This window comes from Monodelphis domestica, chromosome 5, assembly GCF_027887165.1.
Source record: "Monodelphis domestica isolate mMonDom1 chromosome 5, mMonDom1.pri, whole genome shotgun sequence".
Classification (NCBI taxonomy): Eukaryota; Metazoa; Chordata; class Mammalia; order Didelphimorphia; family Didelphidae; genus Monodelphis; species Monodelphis domestica.
The window spans coordinates 58,364,004-58,384,315 of record NC_077231.1 but is presented as its reverse complement, the minus strand read 5'-3'; the positions used below and the strand labels follow the sequence as shown (position 1 = coordinate 58,384,315).

At 36.4% G+C, this 20,312-nt stretch overlaps 1 protein-coding gene across 14 annotated transcripts in view; it reads right to left on the bottom strand.

The window, feature by feature from the left end:
• SYT1 (synaptotagmin 1) overlaps window positions 1-20,312 on the bottom strand; it is a 734,125-nt gene that overhangs the window by 279,327 nt on the left and 434,486 nt on the right. For all 14 annotated transcript variants that reach the window (XM_056798523.1, XM_007503097.3, XM_056798520.1 and 11 more), the window contains one exon: window positions 13,069-13,257. In XM_056798523.1, coding sequence (XP_056654501.1) covers window positions 13,069-13,240 — 172 coding nt within the window. In that variant the 5' untranslated portion in view covers window positions 13,241-13,257. The remainder of the gene's footprint in view (window positions 1-13,068; window positions 13,258-20,312) is intronic.

The window sequence follows — 20,312 nt, the reverse complement described above, 5'->3', positions numbered from 1 at the left end:
CTGACTCTATGGTACTTTATCTTCATACCCTCTACAGTTTGGCACCAGCCTATATACTATTCTTGAGCCTCCTACATCTTTGCCTTTGTATTGGCTGTGTCTAGACCTGGAATGCTATCCTTCGTTGCCAATCCCTCTTAGAACTCTTAAAAAATAAGCCCTCCCTTCCATTTGTGAATGAATACTATGTATTGGTTGCAAGTCAGAAGATTCATAAAGGCTAAACAATGAGGGTTAAGTGACTTGCCTAGGGTCACACAACTGAGGCCAGATTTGAACCCATGAAGTCTCATTTCTAGGCCTGGGTCCCAATCCACTGAGCCAGCTACCTGCCCCCAGGATTCTTATATTACTTTCTTCAAGATTCAACTCAAGTATTTCTGTTCTTTCTATTACTACTAGCATTGCTTGTAGGCTTTGTAAATATAATCTATATTTTGGTTAAAGTATTTAAGGATAGGAAGTGAAGCAAGGGGTAACATTGACAACAGTCCTTCCCTTCTAGCATTAGAGTTTGGCTGGGTGGTAGTCAGAGAAGGGCAGCTTACTCTCTGTCTTCTGAGCCTGTCAATTTTTTAAGCTTTTTTAAGTTTGAACCTGCATCTTCCTCTTCTCTATTATCAGTGGTGACTCCATAACACAATAAGAATTTTGTACTCCTGCCATGAATCTGGTGTCTAGATTTTTAGATGGCTGTTAGGTCCAAACAGGCAATCAATAAATATTTAATGAGTTCTAGGAAGAAAGGCCAAAAAAAAAAGGGCAAGCAAAGAAAGGAAGATTAAAAAACCAGAACAGAGTAAGAAAAGCAGGGAAAACAAAATGTACAAAGAAAGACAGAGAGAGAAAACAATGGTCTGGGATACAGGTTCATCAAAAGTAGCTTCAATGCTACTCAGCGGTGTTATGCCCATAAATGATGGACTTCTGGGACATCAGAATTTTTAAGGTGATTTTTATTATGAGAAAGAGTAATTCATCACCAGGCAAGTCCTTTTGAGAGACTAATTTATTTTCCTCTTTGTGATTCATACTAGATTTGATTATTTAGACTTCTTTTCAAAGAAAATTGGTCTGCAAAGGCCCAGAAAGAATGGAAAAATGAGTTTCCATTGTGTCCCTCCATGCCACTGACATTCTTTTGCCTCAGCTAACAAACTCTTAATGGTTTAGGTTCCACCAAATATATGACACTTTGGGAGAAGGGTTACTTCTGTCAGGTAACAATTATTTCAATTTATTGAAGGCTTGATGGAATTTTATCTGTGAGACCTCAAAGAGTTAAGGCACCTCCATTTTATTTTTTACGTTAATACCTAGTACCAGTTGACTCAGGCCAAAAGATCTGACCTAAGATGTTACAGAATAGAAAATTTGACATCTGACATCCATTTCCAAGGCAAAAAGCAAACTGGCTTTATTCAGTTATTTATTTGCTTCACTAAGAAGCATATCTATATTGTTCTGAGGGCTTGGGGCTAGGCATCAACAGTAGTTCTCAACAAATGGCACATTGGTCAAAGAACCCTTTCTTTCTGGGTTGTCTGCTCTCCTGGAACATTTTTCTCACTTTTTATATGAAAACAACTTAAAGATAAACAATTAAGATAGAGCATTCATTGGAATTTTGAATTCACTTCAGAGCCACGGTTTCAGGGAAAGGTGTTGCTTTGTGGGGACATTAACTTTGAATGTTCTATCTATGAGTTAATGTGTTTTTTTTATCTTTTTGAAAAAATCTGAGATATATTCAGAAAATAGACTGGAGATGCCTATCAAATTTAAATTCTTTTATTATTTTTTCTCAGGCAAATAATTAAAATTAGGAAACTCTTTTTCTTTAAAAAAAACCCCACAAAACTCTACCTTCTATCTTAGAATCAATACTATGTATTGGTTCTAAGACAGAAAAGTGCTAACGGTGAGGCAAAATGACTTGCCCAGAGTTACAGAGCTAGGAAGTGACTGAGGTCAAATTTGAACCCAGAATCTCCCATCTCTTGGCCTGGCTCTCAATCCACTGAGCTACCCAGCTGCCCCCTGGAAACTATTTCTAAGCATTCTAAGTAGAAAAGTAATACTAATTTCCGAACCATTTCCCCCATTTACATTCTTGCTTCAATTTAATATAAGCAGAACTGACTTTGACAGGTTGATAACATTTTAAAAAAAGTCAGAAAGATTAGAAAACAACATCCACATTGCTTCTCATATTCTAGTTCTCTATTTTAGATTTGCCTTTGTAGATGTTTTATTTAATGAGAATTTCATTTTTATATTTAATCTTCTTTCAACATGCTGAGTGATATTTTTCAGATTTATTTTTGGAAAATGTGAATATCTATATTGTACATTAACACTGAGTAGTCCCTAAAATAAAGTGAAAAGAATGCTTTATTTGTGAGTCCAAATCCAGATTCTTCCCATTGTCAAGTACATGTTGGGTAAAGCATTTAAACCTCAATGGGCTTCCGTTTCCTCATTTGTAAAATGAGCTGGAGAAAGAAATGGCAAACATTTTCGGTTTTTTTCTTTGCCAAGAATATCCCAAGGGTGAAGCTAGGTACCCTGGGATATAAAATGTCAAACCTGGAGATGGGAAACCCTGGGTTCAAATCTGGCCTCAGACATTTCCTAGCAGGTTAACTCTGGGCAAGTCACTTAACTATGTTTACCTCAGTTTCTTCCTCTGTAAAAGGAGTTGGAGAAGGAAATGGCAACCACCCAACAAAGATACCACAAAGTATCTTTGCCAAGAAAAACCCCAAATGGGGTCATGAAGTCATACTAGACAAAAAAGTGACTGAATGATACATGTTTCTTGATTGACTGAATATTCTTTTTAGAAGTCCACCTATTCGTTCTTATATCTTCTCATTAAGGATGCCCTCTTTATGTGTAGAGATCATTCCATTATGATTTTCTAGAGATTAAATGATTTTCTTCCCTGTTATTTATAGCTATCCTAGGTGAATGTTGAAACCCTTTGAATAATGTTAACAAATGGGTAAGAACCAAGCAAAATGTGGGCACGCTCTAAAAATTCGGCTGCAATGAGAACTCACTGCCTTCTTTTCTCTTCTCTTCTATCTTAAGTTACTTTGTATTTGCTGGCGTCTATTTTGTATTTACTTCTATGCAGACAAGTTGTTTCTCCAGCTAGAATGTAAGTTCCTCGAGGATAGGGACTGTCTTTGTATTGTCTTCAAGTCTCCAACATCTAGCACCGTGTCTGACCGAGGACAGGTGCTTAATAAATGCTGGTTGATGGACGGAATGACTTGACTAGCTGACTGCTGTTGGGGAAATCATGGTATTTGTTGTCACTCAGAGGAAGTTCAATATTCTGGAAGTTTATGACTACCCCAGAGCTCCAGTTCATTTTAATAGTGTGATCTTCTGGGGGAACTTCACTGAACAACAGGCTTCTAAAAAGAAAATAAAACCTAGCAGCAGATAAATTACATCTTTTATGAAATCCCCACTGAACTCTTTGAGGGCAGGCTTCCACACGATATGGGCACCATTTCCTTCTGTCAGATTGCACAGTGGCAGGACAAAAACCGTCTCCATTTCTCTGTTGCCCTTTTGGATAGACCAGATAAACCTCCCTCAATTAACCATTGTTGTTTAATGACAGTTCAATACATCAACAGTCCTTACAATAAACATAAAGCATTCAGAGTGAAGGACTGAGGGGAAACGAAGGCTGTCTGATAACAGTGGGCATCCCGTAAATTTGTATTCACTAGATGAGGAGCCTGAGTCACCAGGCTGGACATGATCTTCCATGAAATTTGGTGACAGACTGCATCACCAAGTTTGTATGCCACTCTCAAATTGTTTCCTTTAGCAGCAGGAAAGCTTTGTAGAATGATGTCATGTATTCACAGGGCAAAAGCTTTGCATTATTAATGCTTGTCAGCATCTCCCCTATTTCTTACAGGTAATGGTATTTCATTATACCGGGAAGAAGAGATTAATAAGTCCACTTGTCATTTGCGGAGGACGCCTTTTTTTTAGAGCTGAGACTCTCTGCAGAGACAGCTGCTGAATCAAGGCTGTGCACATAAAAGCCAACCTAAGCGGTGGAACAAACTGTTACTGTTCAGTGCTACAGAGAGGACGGTTATTAAAATGATGGAAAAAAAGAGGCTCATATTTGGGTAAAGAAGGTCAGTGGAGAAATTAAAAGCTTGACCCAGAGAGGTTAAGTGACTTGCCCACGGTTGCAGAGAAGAAGAAAAAATATGATAGAAGCATCAGTTGACTGAGATTTCTGAGTACTTCTCTGAGATGCTAAACCTAGTCATTAAGAAATTATAAAAGTGCATCCATTTTCTTGGTTTCTATCTCTACAGATTACACTAACTAAAGATCTACATAAGGAAGGGAGAGTTAGGAGGCTCAGTGGATAGAGAGTCAGGCTTGAAGATGGCAAGTTCTGGGTTCAAATCTGGCCTCACACAATTCCTAACAGTGTGATTGTGATCTAGCCACTCAATCCCAATTTCCTAGCCCTTACCACTCTTCAGTCTTAGAACTGATAATCAGTATTGATTATAAGACAGAAAGAAAGGGTTAAACAAATCTATACAAGGAGTAGCAGATAGGCAGAACAGTGAGGATCTGGGTTAAAATTTGGCCTCATTGCCTATCTTTCTGTATGACCCTGGGCAAGTTACTTAACTCTGATTGCCTAGTCCTTGCTGCTCTTCTGTCTGAGAACTGATACTAAGACTGAAAGTAAGGGTTTACAAAACAAATAAAAAGATCTACACAGGGGTTTAGATAGGACATAGTACAGGGAAAGAACCCTAGTTCTTGAGTCAGAGGATCTGTGTTTAACATGGGTCATTAAAGTCATTAAATCTCCCTGTGCCTTGGTTCCCATGACAAAATGTGAAGTTGAAAGACAGGGATTGGCTCACATTTATTTTCATAACTGGATCCTGGGTATTTAATGCTTGTTGGTTGATTAAAGTGGGTGCTCTCTAGTTTGCCAGGGGTCTCCCTAAAACATCAGGTCACATGTACTCTCCCTAACCTAGACAGACTCCATGAGAACTACCACCATATTCATTCTGGATATTCTGGTTATTCTAAAATAGCCTATGATTGCATCAGCTTTTTTGGCTATCACATCACGAGGCATCCATTGGAGGATTTTATTAGGGATACGTATGTTACAGTGAAAAGAGAATCAAAGGATCGAGAGTCTGGAGAGGCAACTATCTAGGTTTAAACCCCATCTCTAGTGATTCCTACTTATGTGACATTGAGCACATTAGGAAACCTCTCTTGACCTCAGTTTCCATATCAGTAAAAAATAGGGTTGGGTTAAATGGTCTCTAAGTTTATTTCTAGTTCTAGAGTTAAAATCCAATGTTCCTTTATTAGCCCACATGGCTTTCCCACATCTGTTCAGTAGTTAAGGGACTAACACTGTGATATGGAGGAATAAGAGATTTGCTCCTTGTTACCCCCTAAAACAAACAAAATCTCCCTATAGAACCTCTAAAAATGTACAGTAAACTAAGAGCTAGAAAGGCTGTTAATAAATTCAACTATTAAAAGTTGTACCAAAAGTACAAGCTATTCCCATCCCTTATTGCCTCTTCCTCTTGGAAATCCTAACTTTCTTCAAGGCTCAGCTCAAATGGCTCATACTCTAAAAAGGTGTTTCTGATTCTTTCAGTTATTAGTCCACCAACTCCTTTCCCACAATCAATGCATACTTTATATTTAATCAGCCTAAGACTTTTGGGACACCCTGTATGTGCTGTCTCCCCTCTTACCCCAATAAAGAACGTAAGCTCTTTAAGGATAGGTTTTTTTTGTTGTTGTTTTGTTTTGTTTTTGTCTTTGTATACTCACCACCTATCACAGTCCCTGGAATATTGAAGGTACTTAATAATTGCTTTGTTGATTGAACTGAATTGGATTAAATGATACTGAGATTTGTGGTCTTCTTTAAAGGAAGATATACAAAAGAGTTAAAAACAAAAAACCCCAACAAAACACATGATCTCTTTTTATCCTTCTAGTAAGTCTGGGATTTAGGTGCTGTTGTTATATCCCTATTTTATAGATGATGAAACTGAGGCAGAGAGAGATGAAATTATTCATGCCAAGGTCAAAAAAAGCATCTGAGACCACATCTGAGCTCAGTTCTTTAGAGCTGTTTCTCTATTCACTGTATTCTCTAGCTAGTCATTTTTAATTTGTGTCTGATTCTTAGTAAATTTGTTTGCCATTTTCTTGGCAAACACACTGCAGTGCTTTACCATTTCCTTCTCCAACCCATTGTGTAGATAAGGAAACTGAGGCAAAGAGCATTATATGATTTGCCCAGTCACATAGCTAGCATCTGAGACTGGGTTTGAATTCATGAAGATGAGTCTTCCTGACTCCAGGCCCAGAACTCTTTCAACTACACCACTTAGCTGCCTGAACAACAACAATAGTCATTCACAATAATGAATAGAAATAATCATAAAAAAAATCCATATGTTTTTTCCCAAAGCTGCATTCTCAACTGTCTTCAGGGGTAACTCCTTCTTTGACTCTATTTACAAGTGACCAATTCTATTGGACTGCTCTTCTGTCCTTATGATATAGTATATGTAATGAAGAGAGGGATTTTCTTTTTGTCTTTTTTCCCCAAAAGAGTAAGGGAAGTGGGAGGAAAATTTAAAAAATATATATATACACATATATAATAACAAGGAGAAAAATGAACTTTTCATCTCCATGATTGATGTCTCCTTAAACACTAGTTTCGAAGGTATTTCTCCCATCTATTTCTTTAATTAGCTAAAACAACTATAGTATTACAAGGAGGAGTGAGTAAATCTCATGAACTGCCATTCCTCGAGGCTAAGACTTATTAATCTTTTTGTGTGTGTCATGTATTACTCTGGTAGTCTGTTAAAGCCAGTGTACCCTTTCTCAGGTTAATGTTTTTAAATGCATAAAATATAACATATGATATTAAAAAGAAATTAAATTATATTGAAATAGTCATCTATCTCTCTATTCATTCATCCTCCCATCCTTTCACTCATCTATCCTTTCTATTCAGCTACCTACCCATCCATCTATCTATCTATCTATCCATCCATCCATCCATCCATCCATCTATTTGCCCATTTAATTTCAGGGAAGCTTATTATTGGCCAATGTCTCCATGAGTTTTCTCTCTCCTAGAACCAGAATATTATTTGTAACACCCCAAATGGGGTGACAGAAAGTCAAATATGAGGGACATATGACTGAAAATTAATACATTGTAAAGATATCATAAAGGTAGATGAAGTACTACATATGAGGAAATTAGAGACCAGTGTGGCTTACACGGTCAAAATCTGGAGTGACTTAGTGGCAACTTGTTCTGAAATGGGATTTTTTAAAAAGTGGAAACATTTAATTATATTTTAGTGGCCTGAGTCCAACATATGCCTGAGGATTATTTCACTTTCTTGGGCTGACTTGCTCATTTTCCTTTGAGTGAAAAGTGGTTCCAGCCTTTTGCCCTGCTGCTGTGTTTATGGGGAAATGGTATTCTACTTGAAAGAGCTCATGAATATCACTGGCCTTAATCACAGCAATTCGAATAACACGAGTCCATGCTTTACAAACCATCCATGACTCCCAGACAGATTAAAAAAAAAATCAAAGTTTGCGAAATAAAGAAACATCATGAAAATCCTTGTATGTCTCATTTTGAAAATGAGGTGAGGTATGAATTGGAAGATAAAAATTCTTCAGCATTGACTATTTCCTTTAAAATATATATTTAAAGCTTTCTGCTATTAGAGATGATACCATCAGGCAATTCAGTTGAATATGTTCCATGCTGGACTGTGCAGATACCCAATGAATGACATGCACACTCAGTTCCATTGTAAGATCTCTCTTCTTGCAAGTGGGATTTTGAGTGACAGACTAAAGCTGCTGGCCATCAATTTTACAAAAAGCCCATCTGCCAGATAGCCAAAATTTAGTCCAGAGACCAAAATTGATTCATATTCAGATGTTTTACTTGTAATTAGCATCACCTGGACTATATAGTGTGCATAGACTAGAGTGACAACATTTATAGAACCTATATCCTAAAAGGAATTGAATTTGAGCCTACATTTTGTTTTTCCTTGGTTTCATTCCTTGTGTATGAGGGACTCCAATTGCCTAGGCAGTAAAGACTTGAACTGCATTTTAAAGAAGTAGCTTAGCCTAAGCCCTAAGGAATACCCATCTAGACTTGGAGTCAGGAATATTTGAGTTCAAATGCCATCTCATAGACTTAGAAGTCAGGAGATCTTAGACAAGTCACTTAACCTCTTTTTGGCTTCAGTTTCCATTTCTGTAAATTGATAGTATCTAATTCACAGGGTTGTTGTGAGGATCTAATGATACAAAAATATGGAAAGCATATTGAAAACTGAAAATCTCTATGTAAATACTAGCTATTCCTGCTGTTATTTGAAGTCCTCATTATTCACTAGGTTTACTTATAATAAATACTTGTAATAAATTATTAGCCACAAAGTTTTAGATGGCTTCATCTTCCCTTTTGAATGTACATGAGGACTATTGACATGGCAATAAAAAGAATACTGAAATGAGAATTGGGGAATTGGATTCAAATCCCGACTGCTGTTACATTAATGGCTTTAAGAAATTCATTTGATCTCATTCTTCCTAATTTTTAAAATTATAAGCTTCTCTTTCAGTTTCCTGTAACTCTGGGCCCACTCTATGCCACAGTTCCTGAGGGCACTGATAGAAGATTATGACCAAGATTTATAAAAGGATTGCGATATATTTTGTTATTGATGCATTTAATTTGATTTATGAATGTCTATGATGCCATTATTACTTATTTTGCTTTTCTGGCAAGTAAATAGTTGTTTAGTATTTAAATATGTCATTGTGAGTGTCTAGTAGTGGACATGTCGCTCCTATATGAGACTTGTTGGATGAATGAGAAATATGTCAGATTGCGGGAGGGGGTAGGATGATGGTCAAGAGCTAGAATGGTTGAGGTGGAAATTGGGATCCTATTGGGTAAAGGCAATAGGAATTAAGGGAGTCAACCTAGAACATAGTAGATGTTGCAGTGCCTTTGTAGAAAGTATGAGGGCACTACATAGCAGAAGTTGCTGCTATATGCCTCCCTAATATTTACCACTACCCTACATTTACATTGTGGAGTTTGTCTCTAGGCATGGTAGCTGAGCATGCGTGAGTGTGCGTGCACACACACACACAACTTGGGGAATGATGACACTGATATTATGCTCACACCCTTTGAAGGGAAGTAATAGAAACTGTACTTCCTCTCTCACTTCTCTAGGTTTGGAGCCCCAATCTAACCGGTAGTAAGAGAGCAGAGAGATGCAGAAGAATCATCTCTCTTACTCCTCTGCATCTACAGTATGACCCTGTTTCAATTGCAAGTAACAAAATGCATGTCCCAGGATTAGGCTATCACTTCTAGTCTTAGCACTGATCGGAGGGAGGGCTAGAGAATGGAAGACTAAACCCTTCCCAGAACCGTCCTTTATGAAATTGGCCAGCAAGGTCATTCTCCTTTGCTTTTATGCCCTTTGGGGTTCTAATCCAGGGAGCAAGATGCCCACTAGTGTTATACTTCAGCCCCAACATCCCACCTGATTTCTAGACTCCATTTGTATGTTGTCTTCCCCAATTGGATTGTAAGCTCCTTGGGGGCAAGAACTGTCTTTCTTACTGTATCTCCAGCACTTAGCACAGTGACTGACACATAATATAAGTTTATTGAATTGGTTAATGAACTGTCCTGCAGATTTTTCTTGAAATGGACAAAGGACGTCAAGGTCTGTAGGTCAGAATTTTGAGTTGTCCCAGGCACATATATTACCTACTGAGGTGTCTCTATGCTATGGTTTTATAAATTTGGGTCCAAAGTGCCTGGTACATGGTAAATACAATACCTGAGAAATGTTTCTTGTCTTTTCTTCATGTACTTTGTGTGAATTGGTGGGAGCATGTGACATTTATGGGTTGAGTGTTATGTCTTATTTTCTGTTTTTTAAAAAACCCTTACATTTTGTCTCAGAATCAATACTGTTTACTGGTCCCAAGGCAGAAGAATGGTAAAGGCTGGGGCCAGGAAATGGAGGTTAAGTGACTTGGCCAGAGTCATACAGCCAGGAAGTATCTGAATCCAAATTTGAACCCAGGACTTCTCATCTCTAGGATTGGAATGTTATGTTTTTAGTTATGTTCACTATCACCATGATTTCTCATATGGTGATTGAACCATGTTTACTGTGCTATCTGGTTCTAAATATTTTTTCTGCTTCACAAAGCTTGGAAGAATCTTACAATGAAGGCAGGGTGTTTGTTTGATTTGGGTCATTCATTTAATCTAATGCCCATTTATTGAATGGCTTCTCGGAACACTACACCAGATACTGGGGATTCAGAGCCAAAAAACTAAATGGTCTCTGCCTTTAAGGAATGTACAGTCTATTGAGGGGATCGCCTCCAATGCTTTCTGTTGATGTTATTCATTTGTTTGAGTCTTCATGACCTCACTTCGGGTTCTCATGGCAAAAATGAGGCTGGAGGGGTTTGCCATTGCCTTCTCCAGCTGATTTTAGAGATGAAGAAACAAAGGTCAACAGGCTTAAGTGCCTGGGCTTGGATTTGAACTCAGGTATTCCTAACTTCAGGCTTGGTACTGTAGCCTCTGTGGCACCTAGCCTCTCCTTGCCTCCTTGCCTCCCATATAACATAGAGCTTCAATGCATACAGTCTTATAGGGCACCCTCTTATAGGGTACAACTTACACCCAATTGGCATGCAATGGTGAAATCATATCCAAAATGTTTTCTTCTTATGTGGACAGGGTATCAAACAGAGCAATGTCATAAACATTTCCTCAAGGTTAAACTGCCAATCAGCAAAGCAGCAGAGCCAAGGATGGCACTGAGGTCTCATGAGTCTCAGTTCAGTGCTCTATCCACTAGACCAAGCTATCCCTACATTTCCATTCAATTATTCATCTTCCAGCTGAGAATTCTAATTAGTGCCCAGAGTGGCGATAGGCTCTCTTAGATGAACTTGAATTTTTGTTCTAAAAAGGACAGATAAATCAACAATTTCCAAACTAATGATGGCATGAGAAGTGACCTAGATTCTGATATTTTTAACCTGTTCTCTCAGCCTCAGAAATAGGGCTCTAAACTTTTAGCTTTTTGGTGCCTACAACTATTGACTTTCAATGGCTCCCTATTAACTCGAGGATAAAATATCAACTCCTCTGCTTGACATTGTCTTAAAAAATTATTCCAACTTAATTTCCTGCTTTATTACAAATGCTTTCTTCTTTCTCACATATTCTATACTGTAGCCCAAATGAACTACTAGTTGTTCTCTAACTTGGAAAATCATTGAGTTTCTCACACATACACAAGCATGATTCATTTTCCATGCCTAGAATGCAGTTCTTCCTCATCACTTTCTCCCCTTCATTTGAGGTTCAGCTCAGATGCTGCCTGAACAAATTTTCTTGAACTTCTGGGGTTTTAGTAGCCTTCTCCTCATCAAATTGCCTTATATTTACCTATCTTTGTACACAGTATATTCCTATAGTAGAATGTAAGGTCCTTGAGGACAAGGACCCTTTTAGTTTTGTGTTGGTCTTCTCATCACATCACATAATGCCTTGTCTATTTATTTAATCATTTTTCAGCCATGTCCAACATGTCCTGACCCCATTTGGGGGGTTGCTTTGCAAAAATACTTGAGTGGTTTGTGCTCCTCTAGCTTATTTTACAAATGAAGAACCTGAGGCAAGTGGAGCTAAATGGTTTGCCCAGGGTCATATAGCTAATAAATATCTGAGGTCAGACTTGAACTCAAGAAGATGAGTCTTCCAGATTCCAGACCTCACATTTTATTCATTGCTCTACCTAGCTGCCTTGTTTATAGCTGGTACTTAATGTTGAAATGAAATTATAATAATAAATTACACATTGTCTATTATAACTCAATAACTTTCTTAGGTCCAAAGGGCTTTGATTTTCAGCCTTAATATATCATTATCAAAGGTTCAAAGGATGAGTTACTCTTCTTTTGAAACTTTTAAGTGTTTAAATTTAATGGCAAGTCTAAAATTGGGCAGTATGGTATAATGAATAGAGAGCTGATGTCAAAATTAAGGAATTCTGGGTTTGAATTCTATCTCTGACAAATACTGGCTAAGTGATCCTGGGTCATTTTTCTCAGTATTCTTGATAACTCTCAAAGACTTTAAGTTGCAGAGAATTGATGGGAGGAATTTCCCTATTCAGAAATTTCCTATAACAATCAATTCATGGGTCTTGTCTATATTTCTAATTTTTCATTCTAAAAGGAAAATTATAAATTCAATCATTTGACATATTTTTATGCAGCAGAAGAGTGAAATATTTAAGTCACAATCATTAGAATTATTTCTATAGATATAAGAAATAAGCCAAAGACAAAGTAAAAAATGTTTCCCCACTTCAATCATTATATTTGATAATAGAAGATTTAATCAAGAAGGGATAAATCCTCCTGCTTAAAAGAGATAGTAGTATGTCAACAGAGAAAACAAAACAAAACGAATGTACTATTATGAAATCAAATTTTAGGCATCATTGGTGACAACAATTGTCCTAGAGACAAGAGAGAGACCCTTTGAAAGTTTGGATCATTAGTTCATTGACCAAAAACTTACAATTTTAGAGACAGATTTCTGAAGTTGAAAAATCAAGCTATTTAGTCAGGAATAATTCTAAAAGTACAGCCCCTCTAAACCATAATTTAGTGGGATTTTTTTGACAGGAAAAGGAACTGATAGAATAGATCTTCGATTATATATGAATTGGAATCATGTCATAAATGGAATTCTTCTCCCTGCTTAAGTGATCTGTTAGAATGCACAAGTTTCTAGCATCTTTCTTGGTTCAAAATTATTTGCAATTATTTGCAATTGATCAACATGAATCTTGACCATCTACTTTTTTATATGAAAAATGTTATTATACTCACATGGAATTTTATTCAACTCATTCATAAATTTCTCCTTAATCTTAGAAAAAGCATCTTCCTTCCCTTCTCCTGGGGTGGCTGGTTCGGTGACATTATGTGGGAGCACAGGTGCAGTAGTTGTCACTGGGGGGGCTGCCAGGGCCTCATGGTGACTTTCACTCTCGCTCACCATTTTGGTTCCAAGTAAAGCTGTGAGGGCAGAGGAAAGAGCAAAGAAACAAAAGAAATTCAGAAAGCTTTAAAGCAATCTCACATCAAAGGTAAACTGGAGAAGAGAAACATCAGTAGGTGCACCTGCTTACTGGGTAAATATTGTATCATTAGCATATTACTTCATGTTGGTTCATGAAATATTTATTAAGCCATAGAGGAAAGGTCTTTTCACCAAGGTAATATCAGATGTAATTATTACTTATTATTATCCCTCCAACAATACTGAGTGTGACTCGTCAAGCCGCTTTTCTCCAAGAATTGTCACGACTCTCTTGTGTAGATTTAGCTCCTAATTCATAACCACAATAAAAACACAAAGTTGTTATTGGGGGAAGACAATAAACCGGCTTGTGTTTAAATGCGGTTTATGCTCAGAGGACGCCACAATGTTGTGTATTACAAATGATGATAAACCACACCATAAATTTGAAAATGCCTCAAAGGTCTATTCAAACCATAACAGGGTAATAGTATTAAGGCAAGAGGTCTCTAAGTAGACTTGTACATTATTCAGAAACTAGCGTTTGACTTTCATTTATTGATGGCAGTTTTCCTTTCAGTCACTTTCTCTGACATTTACTATAGACAAAACTCTGATAAATTATTAACTTGTCTTTGCTATGCATTTGTGAAGCCACTCTATCTGTGGCAGTTGACTCTACACATCAAGGCACCGACTGTACTAATAACCAGATCTGTTCAATACAGTTAAATATAGTGGGGGGTTTTTTGCTTGCTTTTAAGATGTTGGGAAATATTAATTAATTCTGACAACATTCTCGCAAAGTGGAAATTCATTTGTATCACTGGGTTTTTTTTTTTCAAAGATGGAGAAATGGAGGTATGCCATAATAGTTCAGAAAGAACTCTTGGGAGATTCTGAAAGAGTATTCAGCAGTAAGTGATGGGAAATGAGAATTGATCCTCATGTGTAAAAGCAAGACATGGCCCAGGGTTTGAACAGGCAGTTAGGAGACGTGGAGTCTACTCTCATATGGGTTATTGTCTTACTGTGTGACTATAGATGAGTCAAGCTGTGGGGACATAATGGTGAACATGCTTTCAGGCAGGAAAAAAAATTAGTTCTGGCAAGCCTGGGCAGTAGGATCTCCACAGTTCCTGTAAGAAATGCATCTAGCATATAAATTACCTCTGCCTCATCAAGAAATATAAACAGTGATCATCTGAACCAAAGGAAGAAAAAGGGAATTTTACGGAAGTACAAACAACCTCTTCATTTTGAAACTTCACATTTGTATCAGCAAAAACAATTTCAAATGTAATAGTCTGTTGGCAGAATTAAGAGAGAAGAGGATTTCAAAACCAGTAAAATCTATAGTGAAATGCCATACCTACTGTTTCCCAGGACACAATAGAGACTGAGATACACACTGGTCTTAATGAGATTATTATTATTATTATTATTATTTATTTATTATTTACACAAAATATTTATGGTTAGCGATTGTTACAAGATAGAAAATAATTATGAGGTCAGACTTAAGACTTCAGGAGTTAAGAGGAGAGGATCTAAAAAGAATGGGAGAGAATTCAGAGAATCCAGGGTATTATGTACTGATTCTTTCTTGGGGTTCATATCACACAAGAGCATGATGTGCTAAACATTTATTTGATAAAATTCTCTAGTAGATCATCAATTATTACAACTAATAATGTTTCTCAAGACAATTACTTACATTGTAAAAATAATAATGGTGAGTTATAAAAATAGATGGGAAAACTATACCAATACATGTTCAAAACTGTTCAGATAATTTTGATACATGTAATCAAAAGTATCTTCAGTGATAAAGTGAAGTAAAGCTCAAATGTGAACTTCCCTTCAGTGTCAGGCTCAAGGATGCTAAAGAGATTCTTATTATAAAAAAATAAAATATTTATTGAAATATATAAGAATAAAAAGAATTTCTAATTCTAAGGAATTCTAAATCCACCCAAATAAACTCTCTGGTTCTGCAAGGAACCACTTCTTCTGTGTTTCACAGGCTACACTAATCCCTGATCTAACTAACCCAAACTTATACTAAATAAATAAATACTAAATAAAACTATCATTATTATCCTTATAATTCTTAACTTTACCTTACAGTTATAAAATAACAAAGGCTAGCTGGTTGAGTCTCAACAAGAATCACATTAGGATTGAGTCTTAACAGATTCAGAGTCCAAACCAAAGACCAGATCTTTCTTTAGTCTTCTCAGATATAGACCAATTTATGAAGATAGAAATAGATAGTCAATAGTCAACATCCCTGAGAAAGTCAGTGTGTGTGTATCTCTGCCAATTGCCAGAGACCAACTGCCACTCCTAGAGCGAGTAACTGATACAGAAAAATGGTTATAACTGTCAACATTTGAAATTGACATGCTCTCAGCTCTACTTCACACTTCAATTCTTTCTCAAGCCAGCCACTCTACTTCTTATCTCTAAACTAATAAAACAATACTTATTTTCTAATATCATCCTTATAACATGCAGAGTTGAACACAAACGCATAGAATTGCAAAGTTAGGGAAATTCTAAGAGGTGATTTAGTCTGACCTTTAGTCAAAATATAAATCCTGTCTTCCGTGCCCATGCCAAGTGTAATCTAGCTTTGAATAGAATCCACACTATTAATTTAAAAAACTAGTGCCCCAAACAAATATTTTAAAATATCTTCCAATCAATTATGACTTCTTTCTTCCCTCTTTCATCCTGAAGTTTAGAGGTAGAAAGATATCTTTGTTCCATTGTAAATTCCTCCTACACTGACCCTTTCTCCAGTTATATGCCCCTCTTTGGGGATCCAACTTCTAGGTGGCCCATCCTGGGTCAATTTAAATCAGAGTGCTGAGACTTTCTTTTGAAGAAATAGTGTTAGGACTTCAGAATCACTTAATGCTATGGATAAAAATCATATCATATCCAAGTGAGCAGAAATATATTTTTATCTATTGACCACAAGGGACATTTCAAACTAATCTATTGTTTTACCAGTTGTTTTTCTCTTCTTCAGAACATATGAAATGCCAAGAGACTTGTAGCTTGAAATTGAAGAGGAATTTATTCATTTGCTCTGATGCTTGTTCAAACATGATGCACAGAACTTAGCTCCATTAATTACATATTTTGTGGAAGTAATAGTATGTTATGGAATTTTAAAAAGGAAATCACAATTAAATCAAAAGTAAAATGCATCATTGCCATTAAATTAAGCTTATAGATTCTGACTGTGGTATTCCTAATTATTTCTGTGATAGGAGTTGAATACTATTGCTTATGATATAAATAATTTTTATGAGCAAAATTGATTCTTCTAAAATGAGTCAGAAAACAATAAAACTGATTCTTTGGGGCATTATACTTGGAAAATGTTACAGAAGAGTATGCATTCTTGAAGGATACTCAAACTATTTTTTGAAAGCAGGAAAATAATATTTGTTTAATATAAAAATATAATCTTCTACAGATAAAAGGAATATTTGATTGTCACTTCACTTCATCAAACTCTGACTCTTGCCTTGAACTTTTAGCCTTGTTTGACAAAGATAAAATCCTGACATTTTCTATTGTATGAGGAGAATATTGTGGACTTTTATGGTGAAACATTACTGTATTGTAAATTTAAAAAGGGACTTTTAAAATAAATGTCAAAGACTTCCACCAAGATTCCCTGTAACAGATACTCTAACAGTATTCAGAATGGATTCCATGTCTCTACAAACTATGTATAGTGGAAGTGGTCAGTCAGAAGCCTGAAGACCTAGGTTTGGGTCCTAGTTTTCTAGCTGATTGACTTTCATTGGGCAAGTTATCAATTTCTTTGAGCCCCAGACTCCTAATTTGTCAAAGAGAAGTAACATCCTATATGTGAAAAGTTCTGTGCAAAACACAACAAATTATGTAAATATGAGAATGTGAGCTTAAATTATAATGAATTGGTATGGTAAGTCATGAAATAGGTATGTGTATATAATAGACATATACATTATATATACATATATTATACTTTATTTTATAGAAACAAATATATACACACATACATATATACATTTTTTAACTTCTACCTTCTATTTTAGAATCAATATTGTGTATTTGTTCTAAGAAAGAAGAGTGGTAAAAGGCTGGGGATTAAATGGGGATTAAATGACTTGCCTAGGGTCACACAGTCAGGAGGTGACTAAGTTCACACTTGAACCCAGAACCTCCCATCTTTAAGTCTGGCTCTAAATTTACTGAGCCACCTAGTTGTCTCCTGTATACATACTTTCAATATAACTTGGAAGCATAATAATAAATTAAGCATCTACTGATAACAAAGGGAGGGTAATTGATGTCCCAATATTTTTACCTTAATCCTTGATGCTGAAGAAGACAATACAGTTGTAAGTACTTAAGAGTCAACGTGCCTTCTACTAAAGAATTTCAGAAACATGAAGTGTTTTAAAGGATCTTTAGAAGAAAAACTAATTATTCAGTCCATAGACACTAGTATGATGACTCGTTACATTCTCTCTATATTGCAATACTTTAAAAATGAACTGGGGATAATAATTCACATTCTATGTTTTCCCATAAAAATATGCATGCTAGAAGATAACTGTTTGAGTTGTCATTTAAATTGAACTTGGTTTAACTTCTGAATTTCCCTATTTCTATGGAGGTGTCACCATCATCCTAGTAGTCATTCAGATTCACCACCAAGAGGTCATTATGGACTTCTGGTCTTCAGTTATCAGATCTTGTCATTTCTGTATACACACACTCTCCCCCCCCCCCCCCTCAGTCTGTCTCTCTCTGTCTATTTTCCCCTGTCTCTCTTTCTCATTTTCTATCTCTGTCTCTCTGTCTCTGCCTCTGTCTTTCTCTCTCTTTACTTTCTGTATTCAAAGCAGTAAGGGTTAGGAAGTGTCCGAGGCCAAATCTGAACCCAGGTCCTCCTGTCTCCAGGTCTGTATCACCTACCTGCCCCAAGCAGCATCTTTTACATGAAATCTTTCCTGATCTTCCCAGGACTCCCTCTTCTAACTTCTAACTTTCTAACTTCTAACTTTGAATTAATTTAATATTATGATTATATTTATACAGGTATATGTTCTCAACTGTAAGGTTCTTAAAGGCAGTAACTGCTTGAATTTTGTTTTTATATTCCCTGTGCCTTCCGGTATATAGTAATAGTTCAAAAACAAATACTTGTGAATTAATTGATTGATTACTTCTGAATGTATTTTCCCTTGAGTATCTGAGAAAAATCAAATTTTCTTATTGATATTAAAGGACCATATTCCCTACTTTTTAGAAAGTGTTATCTTCAAATATTTAAGGAAATGAAGCTTCCAAATGGAACTAGCAACTTGGGTTCAGAATATCATCTTCTAGACTACAAACAATGATGATAGTTCATTAAAAATAATCTGCGATTTCAGTGGACTGATAGATCACTGAGTTCATAGTGTTACTGTCTTACCCGATAGACCATAGAATCCATTTCATTTCTCGTTTTGTATTCTTAATGCTTAGTACAGTGCCTGGCACAGAAACTCTTACTTAATTCTTGATGATCGATTGATATTAAATATAAAAAGCTAATATAGATTAGGGAAATAAGAGTGAGATTGATATTAAATATAAAAAGCTAATATAGATTAGGGAAATAAGATCAGAGCACATTTCAGGAAAATATGTTCAGTTCAATCCACTGCATTTGAAGGACAACGAAAAGCTGGAGAGTAACTAGAGGACAGTGTTTTTAAAATTTGTTTTACTTTGCCTTGAACAGAGAAGATTTAGGTGGGATGTGATTTATTTGTGCTATTCAGTTCTTTCAGTTCAGCCCAAATCTCTCTGACACCATTTGGTGTGTTCTTGGTGAAGATACTGGAGTGGTTTGCCATTTCCTTCTCAAGCTGCTTTATTTATTTATTTTTTTAAAAGCCCTTACCTTCCGTCTTGGAGTCAATACTGTGTATTGGTTCCAAGGCAGAAGAGTGGTAAGGGCTAAGCAATGGGGGTCAAGTGACTTACCCAAGGTCACACAGCTAGGAAGTGTCTGAGGCCAGATTTGAACCTAGGACCTCACATCTTTAGGACTGGCTCTCAATCCACTGAGCTACCCAGCTGCCCCCTCAAGCTTATTTTATAGATAAGGAAACTGAGTCAAGCAGAGTTAAGTGACATCCAGAGTCACATAGCTGCTAAGTGTCTGAGGCTAGATTTGAACTCAGAAAAACTCATCTTCCTGACTCCAGGTCCAATACTCTATGTACTGCATCACCTAGCTGCCCTGGGTTTTTTAATTCATCGAATTTAATAAATAACTGGTTTTAGAATAGCATTTTTAAATGCAATAGAATTTAAAAGGAAAGCAAATTTTTATTGAAATTAGGCTATAATGTGTATTTCTCATCTAAGTTTACCAATCTCTTAAAATAGCTTCAAGGTCCTATATGTTGCAGGTTAAGAGAACTCTTGACTTAGAGGTTAAGTAACTAGTCTGAGATTACATTCCTAGCATGTGAAAGAGTCAGAACTCAATTCCAGCACTTTCTGGCTTCAAGGCCTGCTTTTTAATCATCCTATTCAGCTGAGTCACATAGTCAATGCTTAATTAATATTTCTTTGTTGATTGTTTCCTTTATCATAGGCTAAAAATGTAAAAAAAAATCAAATGTCTGATAAAAAGACAAGAGAACTATGTCAATGACTGGATAGAGAGCTTACTGCCAAGTCAGTAATTAAATGGCATGCCATATAGAGCATTGAGTGTGGAGTCAGGGACCCAAGTTCAAATCCAGCCTCAGATGAGTTGTGTGACCTCTGCCTGCTTCAGTTTTCTCAGTGGTTAAACTAGGATATAATAATATCTACCTCTCAGGATTGCCAGGTGGTAAGGATCAAATCAGGCAATATTTGAAAAAAGGCACATAGTAGGAGCTTAATAAATGCTGATTCCAGTCTTCCTTTCCACAAGTCAGGAAGGTCTTGGTTTCAACACCTACTGTGGGGGAGGGGGGGAAGGGCACTCTGG